This window comes from Papilio machaon, chromosome 15 (genome assembly GCF_912999745.1).
Source record: "Papilio machaon chromosome 15, ilPapMach1.1, whole genome shotgun sequence".
Classification (NCBI taxonomy): domain Eukaryota; kingdom Metazoa; phylum Arthropoda; class Insecta; order Lepidoptera; family Papilionidae; genus Papilio; species Papilio machaon.
The window spans coordinates 6,356,593-6,379,671 of NC_060000.1; the positions used below are offsets into that span (position 1 = coordinate 6,356,593).

General features: G+C 32.5%; 3 protein-coding genes across 3 annotated transcripts; 2 read left to right on the top strand and 1 right to left on the bottom strand.

Annotated features, from left to right (window-relative positions):
- The first annotated feature begins 2,731 nt into the window (after positions 1-2,731).
- Positions 2,732-8,628, top strand: LOC106710236 (invertebrate-type lysozyme 3). The gene is made up of 4 exons (XM_045681255.1): positions 2,732-2,884; positions 5,959-6,141; positions 6,325-6,398; positions 8,444-8,628. The coding sequence occupies exons 1-4, from the start codon at positions 2,827-2,829 to the stop codon at positions 8,588-8,590; spliced, it is 462 nt and encodes a 153-aa protein (XP_045537211.1). The 5' UTR covers positions 2,732-2,826; the 3' UTR covers positions 8,591-8,628.
- Positions 8,629-12,423: 3,795 nt separating this feature from the next.
- On the top strand, positions 12,424-14,950 carry LOC106710245 (lysozyme 2). Its single transcript, XM_014502251.2, has 4 exons — positions 12,424-12,704; positions 14,038-14,214; positions 14,327-14,400; positions 14,738-14,950. Exons 1-4 carry the CDS (start codon positions 12,650-12,652, stop codon positions 14,876-14,878), a joined length of 447 nt encoding a protein of 148 aa, XP_014357737.2. The 5' UTR covers positions 12,424-12,649; the 3' UTR covers positions 14,879-14,950.
- A 680-nt stretch (positions 14,951-15,630) lies between these two features.
- LOC106710213 (low density lipoprotein receptor adapter protein 1) lies at positions 15,631-21,821 on the bottom strand. Its single transcript, XM_045681291.1, has 6 exons — positions 21,671-21,821; positions 18,207-18,380; positions 17,198-17,303; positions 16,486-16,660; positions 16,111-16,170; positions 15,631-15,913 (listed from the first exon to the last, which is right to left on the bottom strand). Exons 1-6 carry the CDS (start codon positions 21,717-21,719, stop codon positions 15,833-15,835), a joined length of 645 nt encoding a protein of 214 aa, XP_045537247.1. The 5' UTR covers positions 21,720-21,821; the 3' UTR covers positions 15,631-15,832.
- Positions 21,822-23,079: the final 1,258 nt, after the last annotated feature.

A 23,079-nucleotide genomic window follows, 5' to 3' on the forward strand; every position in this document is an offset into this window, starting at 1 on the left:
GTAACACACATAAAAAAAAAAAAATTCAGTCGAATTGATAACCTCCTTCTTTTTGAAGTCGGCTAAAAAAATATGTCCTCGAAAAGTCATCATTTAGTTATCATTGAGATTGCTTTAAAATGACATCGACAAAAAGATATCGAAAAGACAACATTTTGCTGAGCTCTAAAAGTCAACATGTTTCAGACAACATTATGTCATCTTTCTGACTTTTATGCCGAACGGGAGATTACTCAATTGATATAAGGTTAATCCACACATTTGAACTTTTAATTTGTTTCAATCAGACCACAATTGGTTTATCATCATCAGCTCACTATACGTCTCCACTGACGGGCTCGGAACCTACCCCAAGTTAACTAGGCCATAGTCAACCACGCTTGCCCAGTGCGGGTTGGTTGACTCACACACAACATTGAATTTCTTCTCAGATATATGCAGGTTGCATCACGATGTTTTCCTTCACAGCAAGAACGTCGGTAGTATGATGTAGTATCTAAGAATTTCGCTAGTAAAACATGACATCATGGTAAATCCAGATATTATAAGTTAAAATACTTGGAAAATACTTATGTAAATTGTGAACACTATTGTGATGTTCTTTATAAGGATATGTTACGTATATTATAATTTTATCGTGTACGAAGGGCGGTGCACTGTAACTTGCGTCATCACCTTGACCTTGACATACATCAAAATGACTATAGTTACCAGGATGATAAACAATCTTACTAATATTATAATTGCGAAAGTTAACATGGTTCGATTCCGATTATCAAGAACGGTTTAACGGATTTCGGTGAAGTTTGACACAGACGTAGAACATAATCTTAGACATAGGCCACTATATTTTAATCGCAGGATAGCTAGTGTAACTACAAGTAATTATTTTGAAGTGTAATAAGTTATCCGCGGAAGATCAACGATAGATGTCGTTCTTTTCGTCATCCGCTAATGGTCAGGGGTTGGTAACTGCGAAGAATAGAATAGTATTTAATAGTCCACTAAATAAAAAGTAAAGCAGCAAGTACCATTAAATTGGATCTGAATATATAACAAATTATTCTAATAATAAAATTAAACAATGGACTATTGCTTAATTATAAATAAGAGAATATTTTTAATTATTATGTTTCATATGTTAAAGTTCACCAAAATATCATAGATGTAATAAAATATTTCGCAACTATCTACTATTGTCTTTAAACAAGTTTTTTTTCTATAAAATTTACAGTGGGATTTTTGTTTGTTTTTTTAAATAGAGGTTTGTAAGATTTATGATTATAAAAAAGACAAGCATGAACTAATTCTAACATACACTTTAATTAAATAAATATATAACACTATTTCTTAAATAGGGGTCTTAGGGTCCTTCAAGAAGCGAGCGTATCACCTTCTCAAAGGCCGGTAACGAATCTGCGATCCCTCTGGTATTGCAGATGTCCATGGGCGTCGATGAACACCGCTTTTTTTCAAGAAGTTCATAATGGACTTACATACAACCTGCTCACATAAAAACTTCAGGTGAAAATCCTCCTGGGACGAATAATTTAAAGACATAAATGTGAACGACGATGTAGGAAAAAAATGGTTTTTATGAAAGTGTTTTATTTTGTAATTCAAGTAGGAGTCGACTCGTCCTTCGACTGATCGTAAAGTAAGACATCTTAAAGAAGTATAAATTATTAATTCCCGTTGCAATACCACTTTACATGCTGTATTCTTAGTAACTTGGCACTGACTCTGTTACGCATACACGATGCTGTTAGTATTCATAGAGTTTAAAGTTTATTTATAAATTCAATGCCTTTTTAAAAAAATATAATTCCTTATTAATAAAACGCAACTGACTCAGAAGGGTTTTTCAAGTGTATATAGGTATATGTTTTTTATGTATGTAGATTTATATTTTAGTTCATTTGTGACCGCCTGGAACCTGAATGACTGAACCTTTTTTGACGAGTGCGGTGACCGCATTCGATTCCTATCTTTCTTGAGTATAGTCAGTCGCGTTTATTTGATTTTTAATTAATAAATAGTGCTATAAATGTATCTTTTTGACAGATGATTTCTTTTTTCTTTTATAAAATATTTTCTTAATATTAGTAATATTTAAATGAAATAAAAATAGACACTACTTTCGATTATGTTTAGCTATTGTCTACAAAATATTATCACCATGTTTAGGGGATACTCAAGCAACAAAACAAAACAATATGTTTTGTAATTAAATCACGATCATATGTGTAGACCATATTTATTTTTATTGAATCTTTTTAAAGAACTATAGTTTTTGAATGTCAAAGAAATATAAGCTTGTATTCATAATTTATTAACAACAGCGTAGAAACATTCGAGAGAAAATGATCTCATAGTCTTAAAAGTCGTCGAAAGATCCTGTTCATAGTATTATTAATGATTTTATATATTTTCTATAATAATTTTTATTAATAAAAAGAGAAATAAGTCATCAAACCTACAATCCAGATAAAAAGGTACCAAGCGACGATACATTTTTTCTTTTGGTTTGTCTAAATGTTTTTGCTCTTTATAGATCAGAGGTCGCCAACCTTTCAGGGGAATACATTTTCGAAATGTTGGATTAGTCCGAGAGCTGTTTCATCTCGATTGATATTATAGGCAACATTTAAAAATAAACACATAAAATAAAATTTCGATAATTTTAAAGATGGTGAATCAGCCCCGCTGTTGGCCATAAAAGCGTTGTTAAGGCCATGTTCAATGCCAGTCGACATTTGTTGCCCGCACTTAAAACACGCTTTGTATAAATTCTATATTTATTTATAAGTTTTTTAATCCGCCGCAATGGCATCCGCCTTCCTTAAGTTCAGTGCCATAATATTGTTTCTCAGTTTTAATGCTGGTAAGTATTTTTTTCTTTCTTATTTTCTACTATTGCAAAGGTGAAACTAATGTTATATGTTTAAGATAGCTTTTTTTGTTTAAGCTATTATATGAGCAAAAATTATCATTATTGTCAACTTTTTTCAAGCAGCATTAAAATTTGAGGTTATATTTTGTATAAATAACAATAGAAATCTCGTTGAAAAAAATTTTCGAGACTTCAAATCAAAGTTAATCTACAAGTTATTGTCAAAATGTATGACAATCCTAATATTATGTTATTATATATTATGTATCCTGAACATTTTTTGATTAAAATTAGTTTTGAATCATAGTTTAACTTATTTACTAGGGTTCCCACAAGCTAACTAAAATTCAATAGTAATAACACGCCCTATTTAAAAGATGCCAAGGTAATATAAACAAATAAAGGTCCAAGAAGATCATGTATTATCAAAACATAATTATAATAAAATCAAGGTCTAATCACGTAAACGTCAAATGAGCCAGTCTGAACAGAAAATAACGCAAGTCAAAGAAGCTTCCGTGTTACATTATTCCGAACTAATCTGCATAATTCTTATGTAGTTATACGTTTCTTAAATATTCCATTGTAATAAAGGCAAAAGCAATCAATAATGGCAGCCATTAAATATTTATTAATTGCATCCCATTGTTAGAAGATATTGATCTTTAATTGATCAGGTTTACCAAGAATCATTTTTCTTGGACTACATCTGACAGGTCTAACTGTGAGTTAACTCTATGGGCAGGTCACTTCGCTATTTTAGCGGCACCTAGTGATTGCTTGCTCGTTTACTATCTACTGGAATAAAAAAATAATCACGTTAGCGTTTTTTTAGAATTTTCCTTATAGAATCCGGTTGGGTTACTAACCAGTGTTAGACTCGTTTATACTGGATCAAATTTCTTTATTTTCTAGAAGCATACATTTTACTTCTATTAAACAATCTTTTGTACAAAAAAATGATAAAAAATGTATAATTCTATTAATTTTATAATTGCGAATGTTTAGATGGATGGATGGATGTTTGAAGGTATCTCCGTAACGGCTCAACGAATTTTGATGAAATTTGACATACATGTAGAACATAGTCTGGAAGAACACATAGGCTACATATTAAGTTTGCTTTTAATTCCGCGCGGCCGGAGTCGCGGACAAGAGCTATTAATATTATAAATGGGAATGTTTGGATGTATATAATTATTTATTTTATTATTAATTAATTTTAATGTATTACTAATAATTCCTCATAAGTAGGGTCAGTGACAAGTAGGCTGGCTGCTGTAAAAAATAAGCCAAAACTTTCATGTTTTTAAAACCTTATTCGCCGACCTGACGTGAGTGGGATAAGGCCAGAAAGATGATGATGCAAATTTTTGGTTGGATGGATATTTGTTAGGTCTCTCATAAAATGGCTATATGGATATGTAGAAATTTAATTCCAGGCAGACGAAGTCGTGAGCAACTGCTAGTATAGCTTTATACTAAATACTTTATAAGTGAACCAAAAACCCAATATATTTACATATCAATAAAAACCTTGCAATATTTTCATTTCAAGTAAATAAACTAGAAACAAAATTTTCCATCGAAAAAATCCTATTTTCTTTCTAAGAATTATTACACATACGATGTTATATGTACTCGTAATTATTCTCTATGGCATACTTACATAAATTAACAATTAAAAAAAATTGTTGTCATAGCTTCCGCGTTCCTTGAATATAATACATAATATATAAGGCATATATAAGACTAGCTGTTACCCGCGACACTGTCCGCGCGGAATATAAAAAAAAAAACATAATAAGTAGCTTATGTGTTCTTATAGACTGTGATCTACATCTCTGCCAAATCATCTCTGTTGAATCGTTCTGGAGATATCTTCAAAAAAACATCCATCCATCCAAACATTCGCATTTAGAATATTAGTAAGATTGCAAGTGCGTTGTTATGTGTAAATAAATAAACCTTGTACACCTATGATCTGTGTTATCACCATAGTTCATGTTTCACTTACTGATGCCATCCATAATTATTTTCATGATTATATTACTTAAACAGTCTTCGAATCCTTCCAATTGATGTTTACTTTTACTTACTTTTTTTAATTTTATCCAAATAAATATTTTATGAATAAAACAAATATGAATCTCATCTTATTAATCTTACTTGTTACTGAAATTTTAAATGCAAATGTTTGAATGTACGGATGGATGGATGTTTGTTAGAAGATATCTCTAGAACGGATGCATGGATCTTGATGAAATTTGACACAGGCGGACGAAGTCGCGGGTATCAGCTAGTTAGATATATGTCTATTTATTTTTATTTATTCAAAAGTGGGACAAGTTGCTAGTTAAACATACATCACTCAAGCAATTAAAAACACAAAAAATTAAAAAACTACAAACTGCTATTGTTTAACTTTGAGAATCTGAGAAATATTTTAACGTAATCTCCGTTTTACGTAAACACAATGAAACAAAGGAATCGTTTGTATTTATAGAAACAAAAAACAATCAAAACAGGTAAATTCCGATGTAAAAATAGATGCTCTTTGAAAGACAAGACCAACAGTTTACTATTACGCGGTTAAATTGTATTACCAATACATCAGGTATGCCAGCACAAAGATACGTCGAACAACAGATGACGCACTAAGTATGGAATAAACTTATTCGCATTCCGGATCTGAAGCCAAGGCTCAGTTACGTCGCCACCTTGACCGATCATCATTTCCATTGACTTGTCAATGTTGCCATTTACAAAAAACAATACGTGCAAATATTTATGACTTTCCTTAAATTGAGTGTGTCTGCATACTCTTATTTTTATTTCTTTTTTACTTCTTACTTTCTTACACTATTGATTGGTGCAACAGATTTTATTTATTTAAATCAGATCAAATATCACTTTAGATCAAACACGCGTATTTAAAATGATCTTCAAAGACAGTTTTTGTTCTTAAAAAGCCAGTGTGATTGACTTAAAACTAGTCACTCCTTGTAGAGAAGTATATGAGCTGACAAAGACAGCAGATATAACAGCGATATTGCTTTCCCCAGGCTTAGCAGTAGACCAGCCCGTCACCGAAGTGTGTCTCGGCTGCCTCTGTCAAGCAGTATCTGGCTGCAAGCAGGGTCTGCAGTGTGACGGCGACGCGTGCGGCCTCTTCCGCATCACCTGGGCGTACTGGGCAGATGCTGGAAAGCCGACCATTGATGGTAGCTCCCCTGAAGCACCTGGAGGTAAAGTCGCGATATTTATTTCTTGAATTAGGTCACTTGTTTTAATACATATCTTTGTTTCGTCAAAGGGAATAAATGGGATGGCAATTTGGTTTAATTACAAGGATCGCAACTTTGATGATTCACAGTAAATAATGTAAATTTAGATTAAAAAAATAATTCTATTTTATATTATTATTCCAGCTTACCCCACATGCACTAACGACCCTGTATGCGCTGCCAGAACTGTTCAGCTTTACATGAACCGATTTGGTCAGGTAAATATATTTTGTATTATCATTAACAATACGGATGTCTATGGTCAGCGATCGCTTCGCCATTTCGGCTGGAATACAGCAGGCCACATTCGTTAGCCACCTTATTATATAAAAAAAAAACTATACACTACCTATAAATCGTAGAACGTAACATGTTATTGAAAAATGACTTAAGCAACAAAAGACCAGGAGTTTGATGGTTGGAATTGTCATGTTGTTCGTTATTATTCCTTATATAACTTATGAAAATCGAACTTAACACTTGTTTACGCTCTGAAAGCTAGATAGTCTAACTTTTATGCCGTGTAGTAAATAAACTACACAAATATAAAAACTAAAGATCAGTCCAAAAAAAACGTACACGATAACATCAGTTCCCGCCGTTAAATTTTAAATGCCACTTGAATCAGGAACATAAAGATCAATATATAAAAAACACTTGCACTATTATAAAGAAATAAAACATTGCATATAATTATAAATAACTACACAAGAGATGATCAAAATGTTAGAAACAATATTCTAATGACGAAAGAATATGGCGGAGTATACCAAAAGGAAATTAACCTAATAATTACTTATTTATCTAATAAACTTGATGCTACGCTCTTTAAAAACATTTTTCAATTGATGTCAATCTTGGACAAATTGTAATGCCATACACTGTCAGCTCTTTCATACTATCTCTATGGTAGTGTGAAGTATGTGGGCTTTGGTCATGTCAATAGACTTGATCCAGCTCTGCCATTGGAATTAGCATAAGGTGCAGCCGTGCGCGATGACATCATACGTTTAAATAACAGTCTCTGACTTTTAAAAGACAGGACCTATCAAGCTCGCACATTCCCTGTGTCTAATAAAAACGAACAACAAGTTGAATTTGCTTTGTGTGCTCGGTTTGTGTGTGTAAATTTTTAGTCACAATTCTTTGATAAAATTATTAAATATTATCCTAACCACCACACTAGATAAGCACATCTGTGATCGTCAACTTTACCTCATCCCTCGCGAAGTACATAATTTAGTGCAGCGACAGCGCTTTGCCTAGTCCGCTTCCCTATATTCAACGATATTCGCTACCTCCACCGGTCCGCGAATAAATAACAATAGATGTCAACGTAAAAACACATAAATTTTGAATATAACCAGTTTACTGTCTTAACTAGATTTGTCTTACCGTTGGTTTCTGAGACCAATATCTTTGTATAAAACATATCGTCACCCGTGTAATTGTCATTATTACGTATTCACGTATTTCTTTACGTCCGATCGATATCTAATACTATTCTCTTCAGTCTCCTGTCAATTAGAGCTGTCATAAAGTTTGAATTACACTGTAGCTATTAAGCATATATTCATATTTCACCTTGACCTTGGAAATGATTCTTTAAAAGTCTGTGAGCCAGAGGTCATCTGTCGCAATATATTTGTAAAGACATGTTAAGTTCACAGGTATTTATAAATAAAGCAGAACTGTACGTAACGAAGAGCTAACAATATAAATACACAAAAAGATCTTCTGTCTGTTGCAATGTTGTCGAACAAGAGTTTTGTAACGATTACGTCATTATTCCTTCATAATCCTAAGACAAAACGGTTTATATGCTAACAGTGGGTTACCAACTGCGTACAAAAATATATTGCAATCCTTCTTATATAGAGAAATATAGTTTTTGTACAGATGTTTTAACAATGGAAAGTCATAGAAATTAATGTACATATTTACAATGAATGTACGATTTTCATATTGGTTTTTTTTTAAATAAGTGCTCTTGACAGGGCCTATAAGCTATTGTATTTTAGTTTTACTTTTGCTTAACAGCGCAGATAAATAAGTCGCACTTTACTCTGTCTACTTGAGAGTTGACCAACTAATTTAGGATGATTCGTACGTCAATTCTATTGTTTCCTCAAGTAGCCTTAATGGCTGAACCCACTTTGACGAGTGACGAGTTTCTAAGCATCGGGCTTATTTTTTTTTAATATATGTAAAAATGGTTATGTGTTATGTGAATTTATTCAAATGATGAACATTTTATTTCCAGGACTGTAACGGCGATGGTCAAATCGACTGCTACGATTATGCAGCTATCCACAAGTTGGGCGGCTACGGGTGCAAGGGAGAGTTGCCTTTCAAGTTCCAAAATACTTTCAACCAGTGCCTAGCCTACGTTGCTTCTTATCAGGGTTGAAGACACCACCGAAATATTATAAAAGAAAAATTGTTCTTCTTCAAAAACGCTCAATAAACCTTAAAATATAAAAAATAAATAAATGTCATACTTATGAATGGAAATTACAAAAAAGACTGCTGAAACATTTGAAAAGTTTTATTCGTAAACATTGATTTTAGCTCTATATTCTAATTTTAAGGCCAATAAAAAATTCAGAAGTAAATGTTTCAATAATTTCGTCAACTTGCAATCCTAAGGCGCAATCGATTTAGGGATTTATAATCTTACAAATATTATAAACTAGCTTTTACCCGCGACTCCGTCCGCACGGAATAAAAAATAGAAAACGGGGTAAAAATTATCCTATGTCCTTTTCCTGGTCCTAAGCTACCTGCCCACCAATTTTCAGTCAAATCGATTCAGCCGTTCTTGAGTTATAAATGGTGTAACTAACACAACTTTCTTTTATATATATAGATAGATAGATAGATGCGAATGTTTAGATGGATGGATGTTGGTTTGAAGGTATCTCCGGAACGGCTCAACGGGTCTTGATGAAATTTGACACAGATGTAGAACATAGTCTGGAAGAAAACATAGACTACTTTTTCTATGTTTTTTCTTTAATTCCGCACAGACGGAGTCGCAGCCGACAGCTAGTATTAATCTAAAAAAGAAAATAATAAAACCTTGACATTAAAAGGTTCTTGGTGGTAAAAACTAAAAACTTTTTAATAGTTTTACAAGGTGTTAAAGATGCGTAGAACGGAAGGCAGGAGTTGCGCAAAAGTTAAAGACACTAGAAAGTTGATGAAAATTTCATGTATTTTTGTTTTGCGAATGTCTCGAAAATTAAAATTTCAACTTCACATGCATGTCGGGTTTAGTAATAAATAATAAATATTTCAATACTTCATTTCTTCCTTAATACACGCGCTTTGTGAATAGGTTATCATTCTTGAGTTGTGGTTTTTCCTTATTTATATAACTAGCTTTTGCAGGCGACATCGTCCGGGTGGAATTAAAAAAAAAACAATATGAATAATAGTACTATGTATCTAGGACTATATTATATATCTGTTCCAAATTTTAATAAAATATGTCGCAGAGACATCGAGTAAACATGTTAATCAAACGTGGGATACGGGATACAAGAACCGTATACATTTCCGGTATCATAAGTAGCTTATGTATTCTTCCAGACTGTATTCTACATCTATACTAAATTTCATCGAGATCAGTTTTGCCGTTCTGGAGATAATTACTAACAAACATCCATTCATCCAAACATTCACATTTATAATATTAGTAAGGTTATTCCACATGTTGGTGTTTCCTGTTATTTAATTTAATACTAGCTTTTGCCTGCGACTTCGTCCGTGCCTCTACTAACTAAAAAAAATCTTATAAGTAATCTTCCAGACTGTGTCCTATTTTTATATTCCATATTTAAATGAGATCCAATTTTTTTTATTTAATTGTTTCCGCGCACACATAATGCTGTGACAGAGAGAAATAGGGATTTATTTTTATATAGATTGAATTCAAAAACATTTTGATTATTTCTTGTTATCTCTATGCTATATAAGAGAAGTTAAATTTAATTGTTAAATAGTCGTCAAAAGGAATTTTGAGGTAACGTTTGTTATTTTATTTTTTACTTTAATTTTCTTTTTAATGTCAAGTCGTCAGAGAAAATGAGAAGAATTAAAAAAGATCTAGTAATAAATATAGCTAATGTTGCTCAGTGCTAATGTAGCTTTTTTAATGACAAAAGAATTTTTGATATCGGTCCAGTAGTTTTTGAGTTTATTCATTACATTTAAAAATATAAATCTGTCCTATTTGTAATAATAAGTGTAAATAAAACATAGACACATTTAACCTTTACTTAACTACGTACTTGAAATTTTAAGGTCATTATTTTACATTTGACTAGATAAATCATTAGCTCAGGAACGATTAAATATCGTGACTTGATACTGGATCGATTTCAAATAATTATTTTATATCTAGAAAGTAAAATTCAGAAATAACATTGACTGTTACATCTTTTACATTCATCTATTATCTATCTATTCTCCACCAAATCCACTTCCCCTTCCCATTTCCTTATAAGAAAAGGATGGGACGAGAACGTGGACTAAAATTAGGTCTTCGGCACGCATACTCATCAGACGAAACGGATTGCTTCCATTTCACGCATGTCTTCTGTATTGTGGTATTTCACTGGTCGATCTGGCCCATTCGTGTACCCAACAAATATTGTTATTGCGGGATCTATGACTGTTAAAAATATTTAATATATTAATATATTTTTTTGAAGGAAAAATGAAACTTTTAATTTGTATTATCGGGATTGGAGTGTTGCTCGGGAGTGTAACGAATGCATCACTTGAAGACGGCAACTCGATGAGATTTTGTGGCAGAACCTTAATCAATGCTCTTATATTAGTATGTAAAATGGAAGAAACATATGTATCTGCAGAAGTTCAACCATCAGAACAATATATTCTTAAAAGTAAGTATAACACATTTTGTTAGATTCAAGACACATCCACTAGAGTTCGGCTTACCTTATATATATTTTTAATTTTAAATAACTGTTTAAATATACGAATTCACTAGCTTCGAAATTTCGCAGTAACGTTCCGTCTTAGGGCCCGCTCAGACAGACCGAGGCGGAGAGCAGAGCGGATTGTTATAATAAAATTGAGCTTTACATGTTTGAAAATAAGTTTAATTTTACTTTGCCCGTCTCTTTTTATCATGAGCAATAGTTTAAAAAATGTGAAAAGTAAAACGAAAATCCTGTTCATTTTATTTGCAATAAAAATTTACTCTGCTCTCCGCCCCTTAGTGCTCCAATCAAAATAAAATAAATCAAAGTTTATAGCTTGAATAACGGACTTTTTCAAATCAATTTTATCTGTTTGCGCAGCAGTTGCAGTTCGCCATACACAGACTGCATTTTGCAATGTCTACTAAATAAATGCATCAATTTGTACTGAATTGAAACAATCCGTGTTACTATTTTGATAATTGTGTACAATAAGTAAGATAATTGTCTTCGTTCTCAGGTACCTTGAATGAAAAGGAATCCAGTTACAAAGGAAACAAATCGGAACTAAGCAAACGTCAAAAAAGAGATCTTGTTGAAACCTGTTGTTATAAGCCATGCAAATATGAAGATCTAAGAATGTACTGCTAAATGTTTTATTTCACTTATTTGGAAAATAAATTATGGTAATGAAAATGAAAAGTTTTTAATTAAGTTATTAAATGTTCTTATCTAAGTTACACTTCTAACCTACAGAAAGTATAGAAGTCCTCAAGTAATTCTGGAGTAGAACTACTATTAAATTAATTTATGTAAATTATTGGTGCCGTGGGAAAAACTTAAGAAAGGCTTAAGCCTTCTGTTAGGATGACCGGATTTTGTTGAACGACTCAGAAACCTTACGTGGCAACGATGGAAGAGAGTTGCTGTAACTCCAAAGAAATCATTGGAATGATTTGTGTTATTTTCGTACTTACATTAGGTTTAAAAAGAAGAAAAAAAATATAAAAGAACTAGTTTTCACCCACGAGTACGTTCGCGTGGGATAAAAAAAATTAAGTCGACTAAATGCTATTCTGAAATGTAATCTATTCCAAATTTCAGCGAGATCCGTTAAGCTGTTTTGGAGTAGTGTGGTAACTACTTTTCATCCATCCAACCAATTTTTTCGTATCATTATTTCCATACATCCTCTTCGCACTTATATTATAAGTAAGTATAAGTAAGAAGTAAGATTATGATTACGGAGAATAACAGAATCACTTAATAAAATCATTACTAAAGTCTGGTTTAAGATTAATGCGTGATCAGTAACATATTAAGACGGTCGTTTATTGTTTGTCTCATCTATTTTTTACATCCCACTTCTAAGAACAATCTGAGAACTTCTTTAGTTTTTTTTTTTATATCATACGAAGCTCCGGTACGTTCGTTACATCACGTCTCAAATGTATACTAAATTAAAAAATTAAATCCGGCAAAGACGTGCAGATAGTGAAGTGTACAGCTTTGAAACAATGGCGATTAATTTGTTGTGTGTGATATTTTTTTGTTTTATTGTCTCAGTTACAGGTATGTACAAAATTATTTAATAACTCAGCAATGTAGAATCATTGTTAGCAGCAAATACAGGCTTTTAAAAGATAAAATGTGGTTAAAATGGATTGCGCTAGATGGCAAAGGATAAATATTTATGTTGCCTTTGGGAAATCACAAGCCAGCCTTTTTTGTGTGGAGGTAAAAATAGGAGTTACGTTTCTGAAATTTCTATTGTAATTTTATATAGTTTCAAATAAGTTATGATAAAATATCTTTTGTTCCACTAGTAATAATAATATATTTTGGAAAGTTTACACACACTATCTTAAGAAACTATAATCATCCAATTTCCATGGTATAATAGTGACACAAAGGATAATCACTTAGGTTATAAAAATTTTTACTCATTACCATTATCATAAACCTGCCCTTATCCATACGGAGGATCGGCACAGTATACACTACTCCTCCATACATTTCTATTAGACGTCTAATCTGATTTGAACCCCTTCTCTAATATATCCTCTTTCATAAAATCCATCCATACTTTCTTTGGCCTTCCTCTACCTTTGTAACCATTCACATACAAATCTAATCTTTACTGTTAAAGATATTAACGGGTTATTTTTTTTCTTTAACGATATATCAAAATGAAAGCTCCTAATTACGTCTCGACAATATTTATCATTCAGGATGTAAGCTTAATGAATATTGTTTGCGTGTTAATATTAAGGTCACATAAAATAAATGGATGCAAATTTATTTACCTCGACATTGTTAGGAATAAAATAGAAATAATTTTATTATCACTTCCGGGAATTTCAGCATAAGTAAAGATTTCGTTTAATTTTATATGAAAATGTACAACGTTTAAAACAATAAAAAAATTACATGGACCTTTCGAAATACCGCGTTCTTATGTTTTAATTGATGTCTGATCCTCGTAGTAAAGGAAAACAGAATCTAGATCTTATATATAAAATTTCCATGTCACAATGTTAGTTACCGTACTCTTCCGAAATGGCTTTACCGATTTTTACCAAATTTTATATGCGTATTCAGTAGGTCTGAGAATCGGCAACTATCTATTTTTCATACCACTATTAAGTTTTTTAATTGCGCGCGGACGGAGTCGCGGGCGACAGCTAGTAACTTTTGTTATTCGTTGTTAGATTTATTTTAGAAGATCTTGATCAATTTAATCAACTGTAATTTTGATATATTGATTGGTAACAATTAATTAAATGGGAAAACTTTTGCGAGAAATTATTAAGAAAAATCGAAGAATGTTGCATTCCTTTTAAATATTCAATTAGGTATTTCTTTCTACTAATAAAGGTGAATACAAACTGTTATTGTTATAAAGGTGTGCACATATCAAACCTGAACGACTCCTGTCTTCGTTGCTTGTGTCATGTTGCCGGCTGTGACCTGGCACATGGCTGTTCGCAAGGCTACTGCGGTCCTTTCTACATATCCCGCGTATACTGGGTAGATGCAGGCAAACCCACATTGCCTGAAGATAACCCTGAGAGGAAAGAAGGTGAGCCAAAGAATACCTGTGGCCACTTCTAATTGGCCTTTAACTATCTAAGTATGTTCATATATATCTCTTCTCGTTATTATTTTTAATATAGATTTATATTTCTTTCCAGCTTATGAAGACTGTGCTCGAGATTACTATTGTTCGGCGAAAATAGTCGAAAGCTACATGGCGAGATTTGGAAAGGTAAGCAGAAGCCACGCTAGCCCAAATATAGCTGGATAGAATACTACTATTCTTAATTTTAAAGTCTTTATGAATTACCAATTATCGCCCGCGACTCCGTTCGCGCGGAATTAAAAAAAAACGTAGTAAGTATCCCTATGTGTTCTTCAAAACTATATTCTACATCTGTGCCAAATTTCATCAAGATACGTTCAGCTGTTCCGGAGATACCTTCAAACATCCATCCATCCTTCTTATCATTCGCTTTTATAATATTAGTATGATAGTATGACTAGTATGATCGTCAACCGATGGGCGATTACTAGTTTAAATGTAAAATGACATATATTGTTTCCAGGATTGCAACAAAGATGGCGTGACGAACTGTTACGATTACATGATGATCAACCACCACGGTGGCGGCGCGTGCACCGAGCCCCTGCACCTCACCAGCCTGGGCCAACGGCGTTTGCAGCTGTACCAGGAATGTCGGTTATAACCAGCTTCCAGCAGTAACGAGTATGACTTGCAGATGATCAGAAATATTGAATATTTCTTAGGTTTCATAGTTCTTAAATTTTTTTCAGAATTAATAATTTATTTAATAAGATGTAAACGCGTGATTAATTTTGATAATGTTAATTTAAAGTAAAGAAAAACTTAAATGCCACGAGGAATTAAATAACACAAAATATATAAAATTACATTTTATTCGCAATAAAATGACATCAGTATTGCCTATTTTTTACTTTTACTGCGTCCTTAACTATATTTTTTTACAATAATATCTTATGTTTTTTACCTCGGGTAATAAAAAAATAAAATTATAAATCGAAAAATATTATAATTTATCATTGTTAGTGTATTTATTTTATAATCAATTAGTTTAATTAAATGTAATCGAAATAAAACGCTTTTATTATTTATATCTAATACAATTTACATTTTAAAAAAATGTATCCTCTTCCGTACACCCCACCCTAAAAATCGGTAATTAACCATAAAGTCTCTATCTCCCATAAAGTACTTCAAAAGTATAATATAGTAATAAAATATAACTAATTTGCAACCAATTAAAGCTAAAATTAAACTTATTATTACCAAAAAAAAATTAAAGCATCTAAAAAAATCTTATGACAGAGTTTTATAAAATATGGCCAAATTTCTTACATAAATTTGTACAACTGAAAACAATCTCATCATTTTGATTAATTAAGAACGACTTAACTGACGTGTGATCGTCCGGTGACGGCACCGATTAGTTTCGGACCCGTCGGGGATCCTTAAACTCCAGAAACCAGGGTTCAGAAACTAGTTGGTGCCATCACCGGACGATCACACGTGAGTTAAGCCGTTCTTAATTAATTAATTATTATGTCTCACGAAAGTTTAAACCATTTAACTCATCCTTTTAGTTTAAATTAAATCTTGAAGATCAATTTAAACCAAAAGTTCAGGCGAAAGTAACAAGAGGAGCGGGCGACTGCCAATGTTCATTGTCCGCTTCTTCGTCTGATTCGTCAGGAAAACGCACCTGAAAATATTACGTTTTTTTTGCATTAATAATTGTCATCTTTTATTTTACTAACTGTTGGTTTCTGAGACCGATATATCCGTTTAAAAATTATTATTATCTCTGTCAAAGATAATGCTAGTGATGACGATATGTTTTTGGTCTCAGAAACCCAAGGTCAAACTTATATTGTTAGTACTAAAAGAACTGGTACATACCCATGGTGCCAGTTTCTTACTACTAGCTTGGAGGGAACTCGCTTGGTTTGCTTGCCATGCCTGAAATAATACGATATTACTTAAAATATCGTTTTAATCTAAGTAAACAAATGGCACACACTTCTTATAAATAAATAAATAAAACAGGGTAGAATCGTATAAAAAATATTTTTGTTAAAAAATTATTTCCAGCAGCTATAGAATTAAGTAGCAATGAAAGAAACTAACTGAAAATTGAAGTAAATCAACTGATATAACTGAATTCAACATTTTATTGCATATTTTGGAATTGAGTACATTGAGATAAGTGAAGACTTAACTGTCTAAAGCCACTTGGGGTGCGGCAGTTAAAGTATTAAAGTTCTTTCTACTAACCTGGTATGCATCATTAAAGGCATGCGCGAGTGACAACGCGAGCGCCCTCGCCTGCTTGGCCCTAGCGCAGACAAACACATGAACCACATGGCTCTCCTCCGAGCCACTCTCCTTCTTGCCCTCCACTACAGCGAACACACGCGCGTTCGCAGCATCCGCGGAACAGTATGATATTCTGGAAAGTGTACGCAGTTTATGGCAGAGTCCGCAGCAGTATTAGCAGTTGTAATGGCGTACTCTACCAGTCCAACAGTGGACTGACAAGTGTGTATGACGGAGGACAAATCCTAATCCTCTTGTCCTTCCAACCTATTTCTTATACGGTAAAGAATGGAAGGATTAGTGTATTTGAAGGGACGTATAGAAAGAGAAGATTTCCATTTTTTGCACGTCCTTTGTCTTTTGAAGGTAGGCATCGCATCTGCAGCTTTTTAACTTTGTTCCATATGCATATGCTATTTTTCGCCGCTTGCTCATTTGCCACCTACTACTATCAGTCTCTTTGTCCAGTTCTATGTCAGACATAATAATCATAAATGTAATAAATTGCAGTAATTATGTCACATAATTAAAGTAGATTTTAAGTCATTGACTTTATAAAGTTTAAGATAACAAGACTAACTTCACAATTGAAGTTTAAATTGTTTTATTTATACATTAAAACTGTCTTTGCATTTATCAAATACGGCAGAAGAACAAAACTTATACATACCTGTATATTGATACACTGAAAACATTCTGCTGCGAGTCGACGTCTATCACCAAAATGCCTTTCGCGCTTATGTCTAAAGTCACTCGTTGAAGTTTTTTGTTCGATGCTGGAAAGAGAATAATAAATTTCAAATTATTAACAAGTAATGCATTCAATTAATAAGTCAATTCCCAAAAAAAAAACATCGCAATCTCAATATAATAAAATCTTGATTTAAGAACCCAATTTTCATACCCTTAATTTAATAATCACATCTCTGTGTGATAATGTTAGATAGAGTTTTAACAACTAAAACATCTGTATACAAAAACATACTATTATCATTTATTTATTTTTATAAGATAAGGGGGCAAACGAGCGGTGGGAACACCAAGGTGATCATCAATGCCCATGGATATCCGCAACACTAGAGGAACTGCAGATGTGGTGCCGGACTTTACGAAAGATATATGCTCACTTTCAAAGAGAATAAATAAAAAGAATGTTGGTATGTTTATTAACATGTGTTTCAGCACTGGAAACCAAATTAACATTATTGTATAAACTTACAAAACGTTATAAGTAATTCTTTCGCAAAGAGAAACTTAATCAAAGCGCTGTGGGCCATTTACGTTGCCTGTCCGATCATTAACATCATATTCCTTGTAGAGAAAGCGGCTGGACTTGTTTAGAGCTTGTGAGGAATTGTTAAGTAATTAGACTCCTAAACGAAGTGATACAATCTTACGAATATACATATTATAAAAAGGGTATGGATTTGAGGAACTGAAAGTGTACTCGGACAGCTTGAAACTGTCGTGGTGTTGCTGGCAGCATTTTGAACTGTGTTTTTCGATTGCCAAAGGTATAAAACCATAATCATCCCTTTCCCTGTCTTTGTTAAAACAGAGACAATAATATGAGCACGGCAGTGGAACTTCACGATAATAATTACAGCAAACTGCGCACCGTGTACCAGCGAACGTCTAATAATAAAGCCTAAATTATTAATTAATAGTGTACGTCTTACATTTAATAGTATGTAAAGCTGAGCGTACGGCGAGCGCGGTGGCTGGCGCGGATGCTGCACGCTCGACGGGCACGGCACCCGCGTACCGCACCTCGCCCTGCTCTCCTGCACCTCGCGCCTCGCGCCACCACCCCTCGCCCTCGCACTCCGCCAACGCCCACTCCTCACACAGTTCTGGAACATTGCATACAGTTATAAAATTTTGGCACCTCACTATCTTTCGTCATCCGCATGCTTTTGGAGGTGAGGAAAAGTGCCTTTGTAATCTGGCGAAACCAAAAATTATGTTAAGTGCAGCGTCTCGTACTTAATTGCGAGACGTCATGAAGTTTGGATAGCGAATATTGTATTACAAGGTGGTGAAACCATCATTTAGCCACAGTATATCGCTAAAATAGCCAAGAGATTGTTGCTGTTAAGTTTGATGAGGTGAGAGTCGAAGTAGTCATCCTATTTGTATTTTTCTCGAAGTTTCATAAGGACACAATAAAATTTAATAAGACATTCTCAGATTGTTGGCCTTAAAATTAAAATAAAAAATGATTGTTTGTACACACATCTTATTGCATCTTTATTTAGACATTTAATGTACTGATACGTTATCTAGGCCAGACCGCGATAGCGCAACTGGGCCAGGGGTCGGGATATTAGGCGCAATAAGGCAGAGCAGATCATAGATTACAACCAGTACTAACTAGCTGTTACTAAAGATAGTGAACAACGAAATTGCGCAGCATTTTAGACCCATCCTAGAATATAAACTTTATTACTAGTTCGACAGATCAATCCGATTTCTATATATGGTGTACAAAACACACATGTAATGATTTAAATAATGTCAATGATGTTTTTATAGGTCGATGATAAAATTTGTAAGTATTCTTTCTTAAAAGTCATCAAAATTAGACTAAATAGTGATAATTTGCTGACAGTAATATTCCTTAGATGCAAATTGACAAGTTCACAGACAGGAACAAAAGGATTAGTTAGCTATTCCTCTCTCTAACTATATTATGGCTTTTTTCTACCATTATCCACTGCTATATAAAACCACCGCTTGTTAATTTTCTATGAGCTACATTTTCAGAGCATCTAATTATTTTAAGTACAATTTGATTGTTATAAATATATTATGTTCCTTATTATAAAGAAGTCATCAACACTCGATGCAACAGTTCATTCATCGGATAAGCGTTCAAATGCGTTGAATGACAATTTATGCCTTTGTTTGTACAAACATTAACGAGTCAAAAGTTCAAATCTGCTATTAATTACGTTATTAATATAGGAAATACTTATTCGCAATATAAATATCTTCGCTTGACGTAATTAAAAGCTTTGTAATGCAACAATCTTCTTAATGCTTTATTAGTAAAATATCAGCCATCCATTACAATTTTATCACCTTTTTACACCACGACCACGTCACTTAATACCGAAGGTAAAAAAACATAAAAATGTAGAGCACAAAATACTTAGTAAAAAATTAGTATTCAGTATGTTACTATTTTCTCTAAGAGAGTTAACTTTTAATGGTCGTAAAAAGTCACAAGTCGCAATCTACGATACTTAGAAGTTAATAAATTATTTATCAATCGAAGAAATATTGATTGGAAAGATTGTGGAACAGCATTCCTATAATTGTAATAGGTGTAAGCAGAGTTAACTGTATAGAGAAGTTATTGAAGAAATGTAACCTTAAAATGATCAACGAATATTTCTTAGTATCGTGCGTTTTTACTACGAATACATTGATACATAAACAAAATATAACTGTCCTTCTCTTAAAAAAAAAAAACTTGAGAGGTGTCAAGGGACACCCGGATGGAACGAAGTTCCTTTCTATTAATTAGTGAAGGAACCAATGTTTATTCTATGAATAAAAAACTTAAGTCTTCACAAGAAGTACATTTTATTTCTATGAATTTTCGTTATATATTGTCACGTCGTTGCCATGGTGAAGTAGCGCTCATTCGTCTATAGCAAAAAGTGTCGTAACAACTTTTCGTAAGAATTTTTTCCGTCTAGCCCCCTTTCACAACGCGCGATAAGGAACTTCGTTCCAAAAACAACGATAACAATATTTTGTACGAGTGTGTCAGCAGAAACCCACGATCAAAGCATTGAACATTCCGAAAACAAAATATTTGAACTTTAGTCTTAATATATTTATGTTATCTACCAAGGCCAAACAATTTTAATTTTTGTAACTGATCTAGAATACAGTTAAGTACAAAATAACATCAACAAAGTTATATTTATATGAATAATTCGTTTTGTTTCCTTCGATTTAGAGTTGAGAGTTAACATAACTCTCAACTCTATTTCTGAGAACCAATACTATTCCTTTAACTGAAAAGCATATGAAAATTCGTATGGCATAAATTCGTATATACATTTATGTATCATGTCGTACATTATATATCAATGGTAACTAAGGAAGGGACTGTTTTATAATAAGTAGAGATAATTTACTTTTAAATCTTACTTTCAAGCTTAATAAATCTGTTACTCTAACGGCAACATATAGGTCAATAATACCGCTATAAGAAGTCCAATATATTCCATAGATCCTGCTATACGACCGCGTTGTGACAAGACAACTTTTTTCCCGCCAATAGATCCGCCTTTTATGTATGTCTAGAGAGCTCCCAATTCCGACGTAATTGGAGAGAAAACACACATGCGCTTGATTCGAATGCAACCGCCACCCAACTTGGAATATTTTATGGAACCCTAGAAAAGCTGTAATGATTATGTTTTTACAGCGTGTTACGCGTAAAGTATAAACTAGCTTTTCGTCTAAACTAAATTTCCACTGTCAAAACATTCAATAAACACATTTCATACAAAAACCTCTGAAAAAAAAACGAAATGTTTTGTAACGGATACTCGGTAAAGAAATGAAAATCAAATATGGAACTTGATTTTTTTTAATCGAAATAGTTTTTCGCAAAATTTTAGACGTCTTACGAAGATATAGAATAATATAATTTAAAGTTTATAAATCACCATAACGGCTGTATACTCAAAAAATGTAACGGATTTTTTTTAAGTATAATGTAAGTTTTGAGTTTTCTTTTTTTTAAATTTACGAAAAAAAGTAAGATAATGTCAATTATAAGTAAAAAATATATATTTATTTTGAATAACATAAGAGAAATTTAAAAATTATATTAATTGAGAACCGATTTTAAAATTCGTTCTCCAAAAAAATCATTCCGTTGTCGGAAGATGAAAATATCTAAGAATTAAAAAAAAATATTTTGCATTCGGGGGATAATGTAAAACAGTTATTTATTTTTAAATGTACAATTTCCACTATATATTTAACAAAGAAATTAAAAAAAAAGTATATCAAAAGTAAATTAAAAAAAAAAGTATATTATAACTAAATTAATTTATCAACACGATTTTTTTAATTAAGAGGCCATACATATTATAAAAAATAAAAATTTACTTACTTTTGTGTTTAGAGTGTGTCTTCAACATTTTTCTCAATAGAGTCGTCATTATTTTATCAATAAACTGTTTATGTCACTTTATAAAAGCGGTTATTTCGCTCGAGGTCTCGGAGTGACTGCGACTTACGCGCGCCCTCACTGCACATCCACCCCGTCCTATGTGCTCCTGTTACAAAGACTAGGTAAATCCTCGAGTTTACTTGCATCATTTATCCAATATTTCATTCAACATCACAATCACCACCCAATGCTATGACATCCTGGTATAAAAACTATCTCATCCTTTGACTTTGCTTGCACAATTTAATGTTACAAATCATCATCTCCCTGCCAGTGGCTGCTCTTTTCCATACATCTCTATCAATCATCATATCAGAGCCACAGCCAATTAACCTTCTTTTATAAGCACCTAATTGAGCTGTCAATTGTAAAAATAAATTTTTAAATCTGAGTTCAAGAGATTAACGCATACATATCAACAAACCATTCGGCTTTATTAATATAAAAGTGGAATTGTGAACTTAAAGTAACTTACTTTACACTCCTCTTAGTATACCTTAAAACTTTAAGGTATACTAAGAGGAGTAAGAGGTATACTAACTATAAGTTCATGTAAAATATGTACAATAAATATTATAATGTCGTTTAAACAATGGCCCTTCAATAAAAATAATAACAATAGTTGTTCTTTCACGATAAACAATGAATCAATTGAACAAACTCGACTACCAATCCAGAGAATATATTTATCAATATTTTCCCAAATGTGACATTGTGCATGTACCTTATCTGTATTCGGGGAAATCAGAATTGAGATATAACAAAAAGACTTCGTTGAAATGTGGGTTTTCACTGTAGTAAAACTTATATAAAAATATCACCGCTTTCATTATACTATTAAAGACAAAATAATTTTTTACACTAGTGTTAGGGCTGTGAAATTTCACGGTTAGAAATGTTTACATCCACGTTTTCTTTTTAATTGAATAAGTATCCTTAAATTAGTTAAATACATCTCTAGAAGGATAATTTGTTGTTTTTGTCGTCAACAAAACACAACATACATTCTCGAAAATAATTATAATATACAGGATTCTGATGCAAACAGTGGCAATTCACTATCATGCCTGATGCAATATCGCAAGCTTTTACTCTCAAACCGACTGCCCCTACTGCGCCGTCGAATGCACACCCTGCCAACTTTTTTGCTGCAAAATAATTACTTATATTTATATTATCAAGGATGTGAAACAAAATCGATATATCGATATAATTTTTGATGACTGCCATAAATCTAATAACTACCCATATTTATTTAAAAAATTACAATTCAATCATATATAGTGACGTAGAAATCTAGTGAATAAAATTTAATTTCTAATTAATAAATATAAAATTAAGTATCTAAA

Bases quoted from the DNA above. Each gene is read 5' to 3' on its own strand.
- LOC106710236 (XM_045681255.1), top strand. From the start codon at position 2,827: ATGGCATCCGCCTTCCTTAAGTTCAGTGCCATAATATTGTTTCTCAGT. The intron at 6,142-6,324 runs GTAAAGTCGCGA...TTATTATTCCAG, and splicing joins CTCCCCTGAAGCACCTGGAG to CTTACCCCACATGCACTAAC. The intron at 6,399-8,443 runs GTAAATATATTT...TTTTATTTCCAG, and splicing joins ACATGAACCGATTTGGTCAG to GACTGTAACGGCGATGGTCA.
- LOC106710245 (XM_014502251.2), top strand. From the start codon at position 12,650: ATGGCGATTAATTTGTTGTGTGTGATATTTTTTTGTTTTATTGTCTCA. The intron at 12,705-14,037 runs GTATGTACAAAA...ATTGTTATAAAG, and splicing joins TTTTATTGTCTCAGTTACAG to GTGTGCACATATCAAACCTG. The intron at 14,215-14,326 runs GTGAGCCAAAGA...ATTTCTTTCCAG, and splicing joins TAACCCTGAGAGGAAAGAAG to CTTATGAAGACTGTGCTCGA.
- LOC106710213 (XM_045681291.1), bottom strand. From the start codon at position 21,719: ATGACGACTCTATTGAGAAAAATGTTGAAGACACACTCTAAACACAAA. The intron at 17,304-18,206 runs GTAAGACGTACA...TTCTCTTTCCAG, and splicing joins AGCTTTACATACTATTAAAT to CATCGAACAAAAAACTTCAA. The intron at 16,661-17,197 runs GTATGTATAAGT...TACACTTTCCAG, and splicing joins TTCAGTGTATCAATATACAG to AATATCATACTGTTCCGCGG.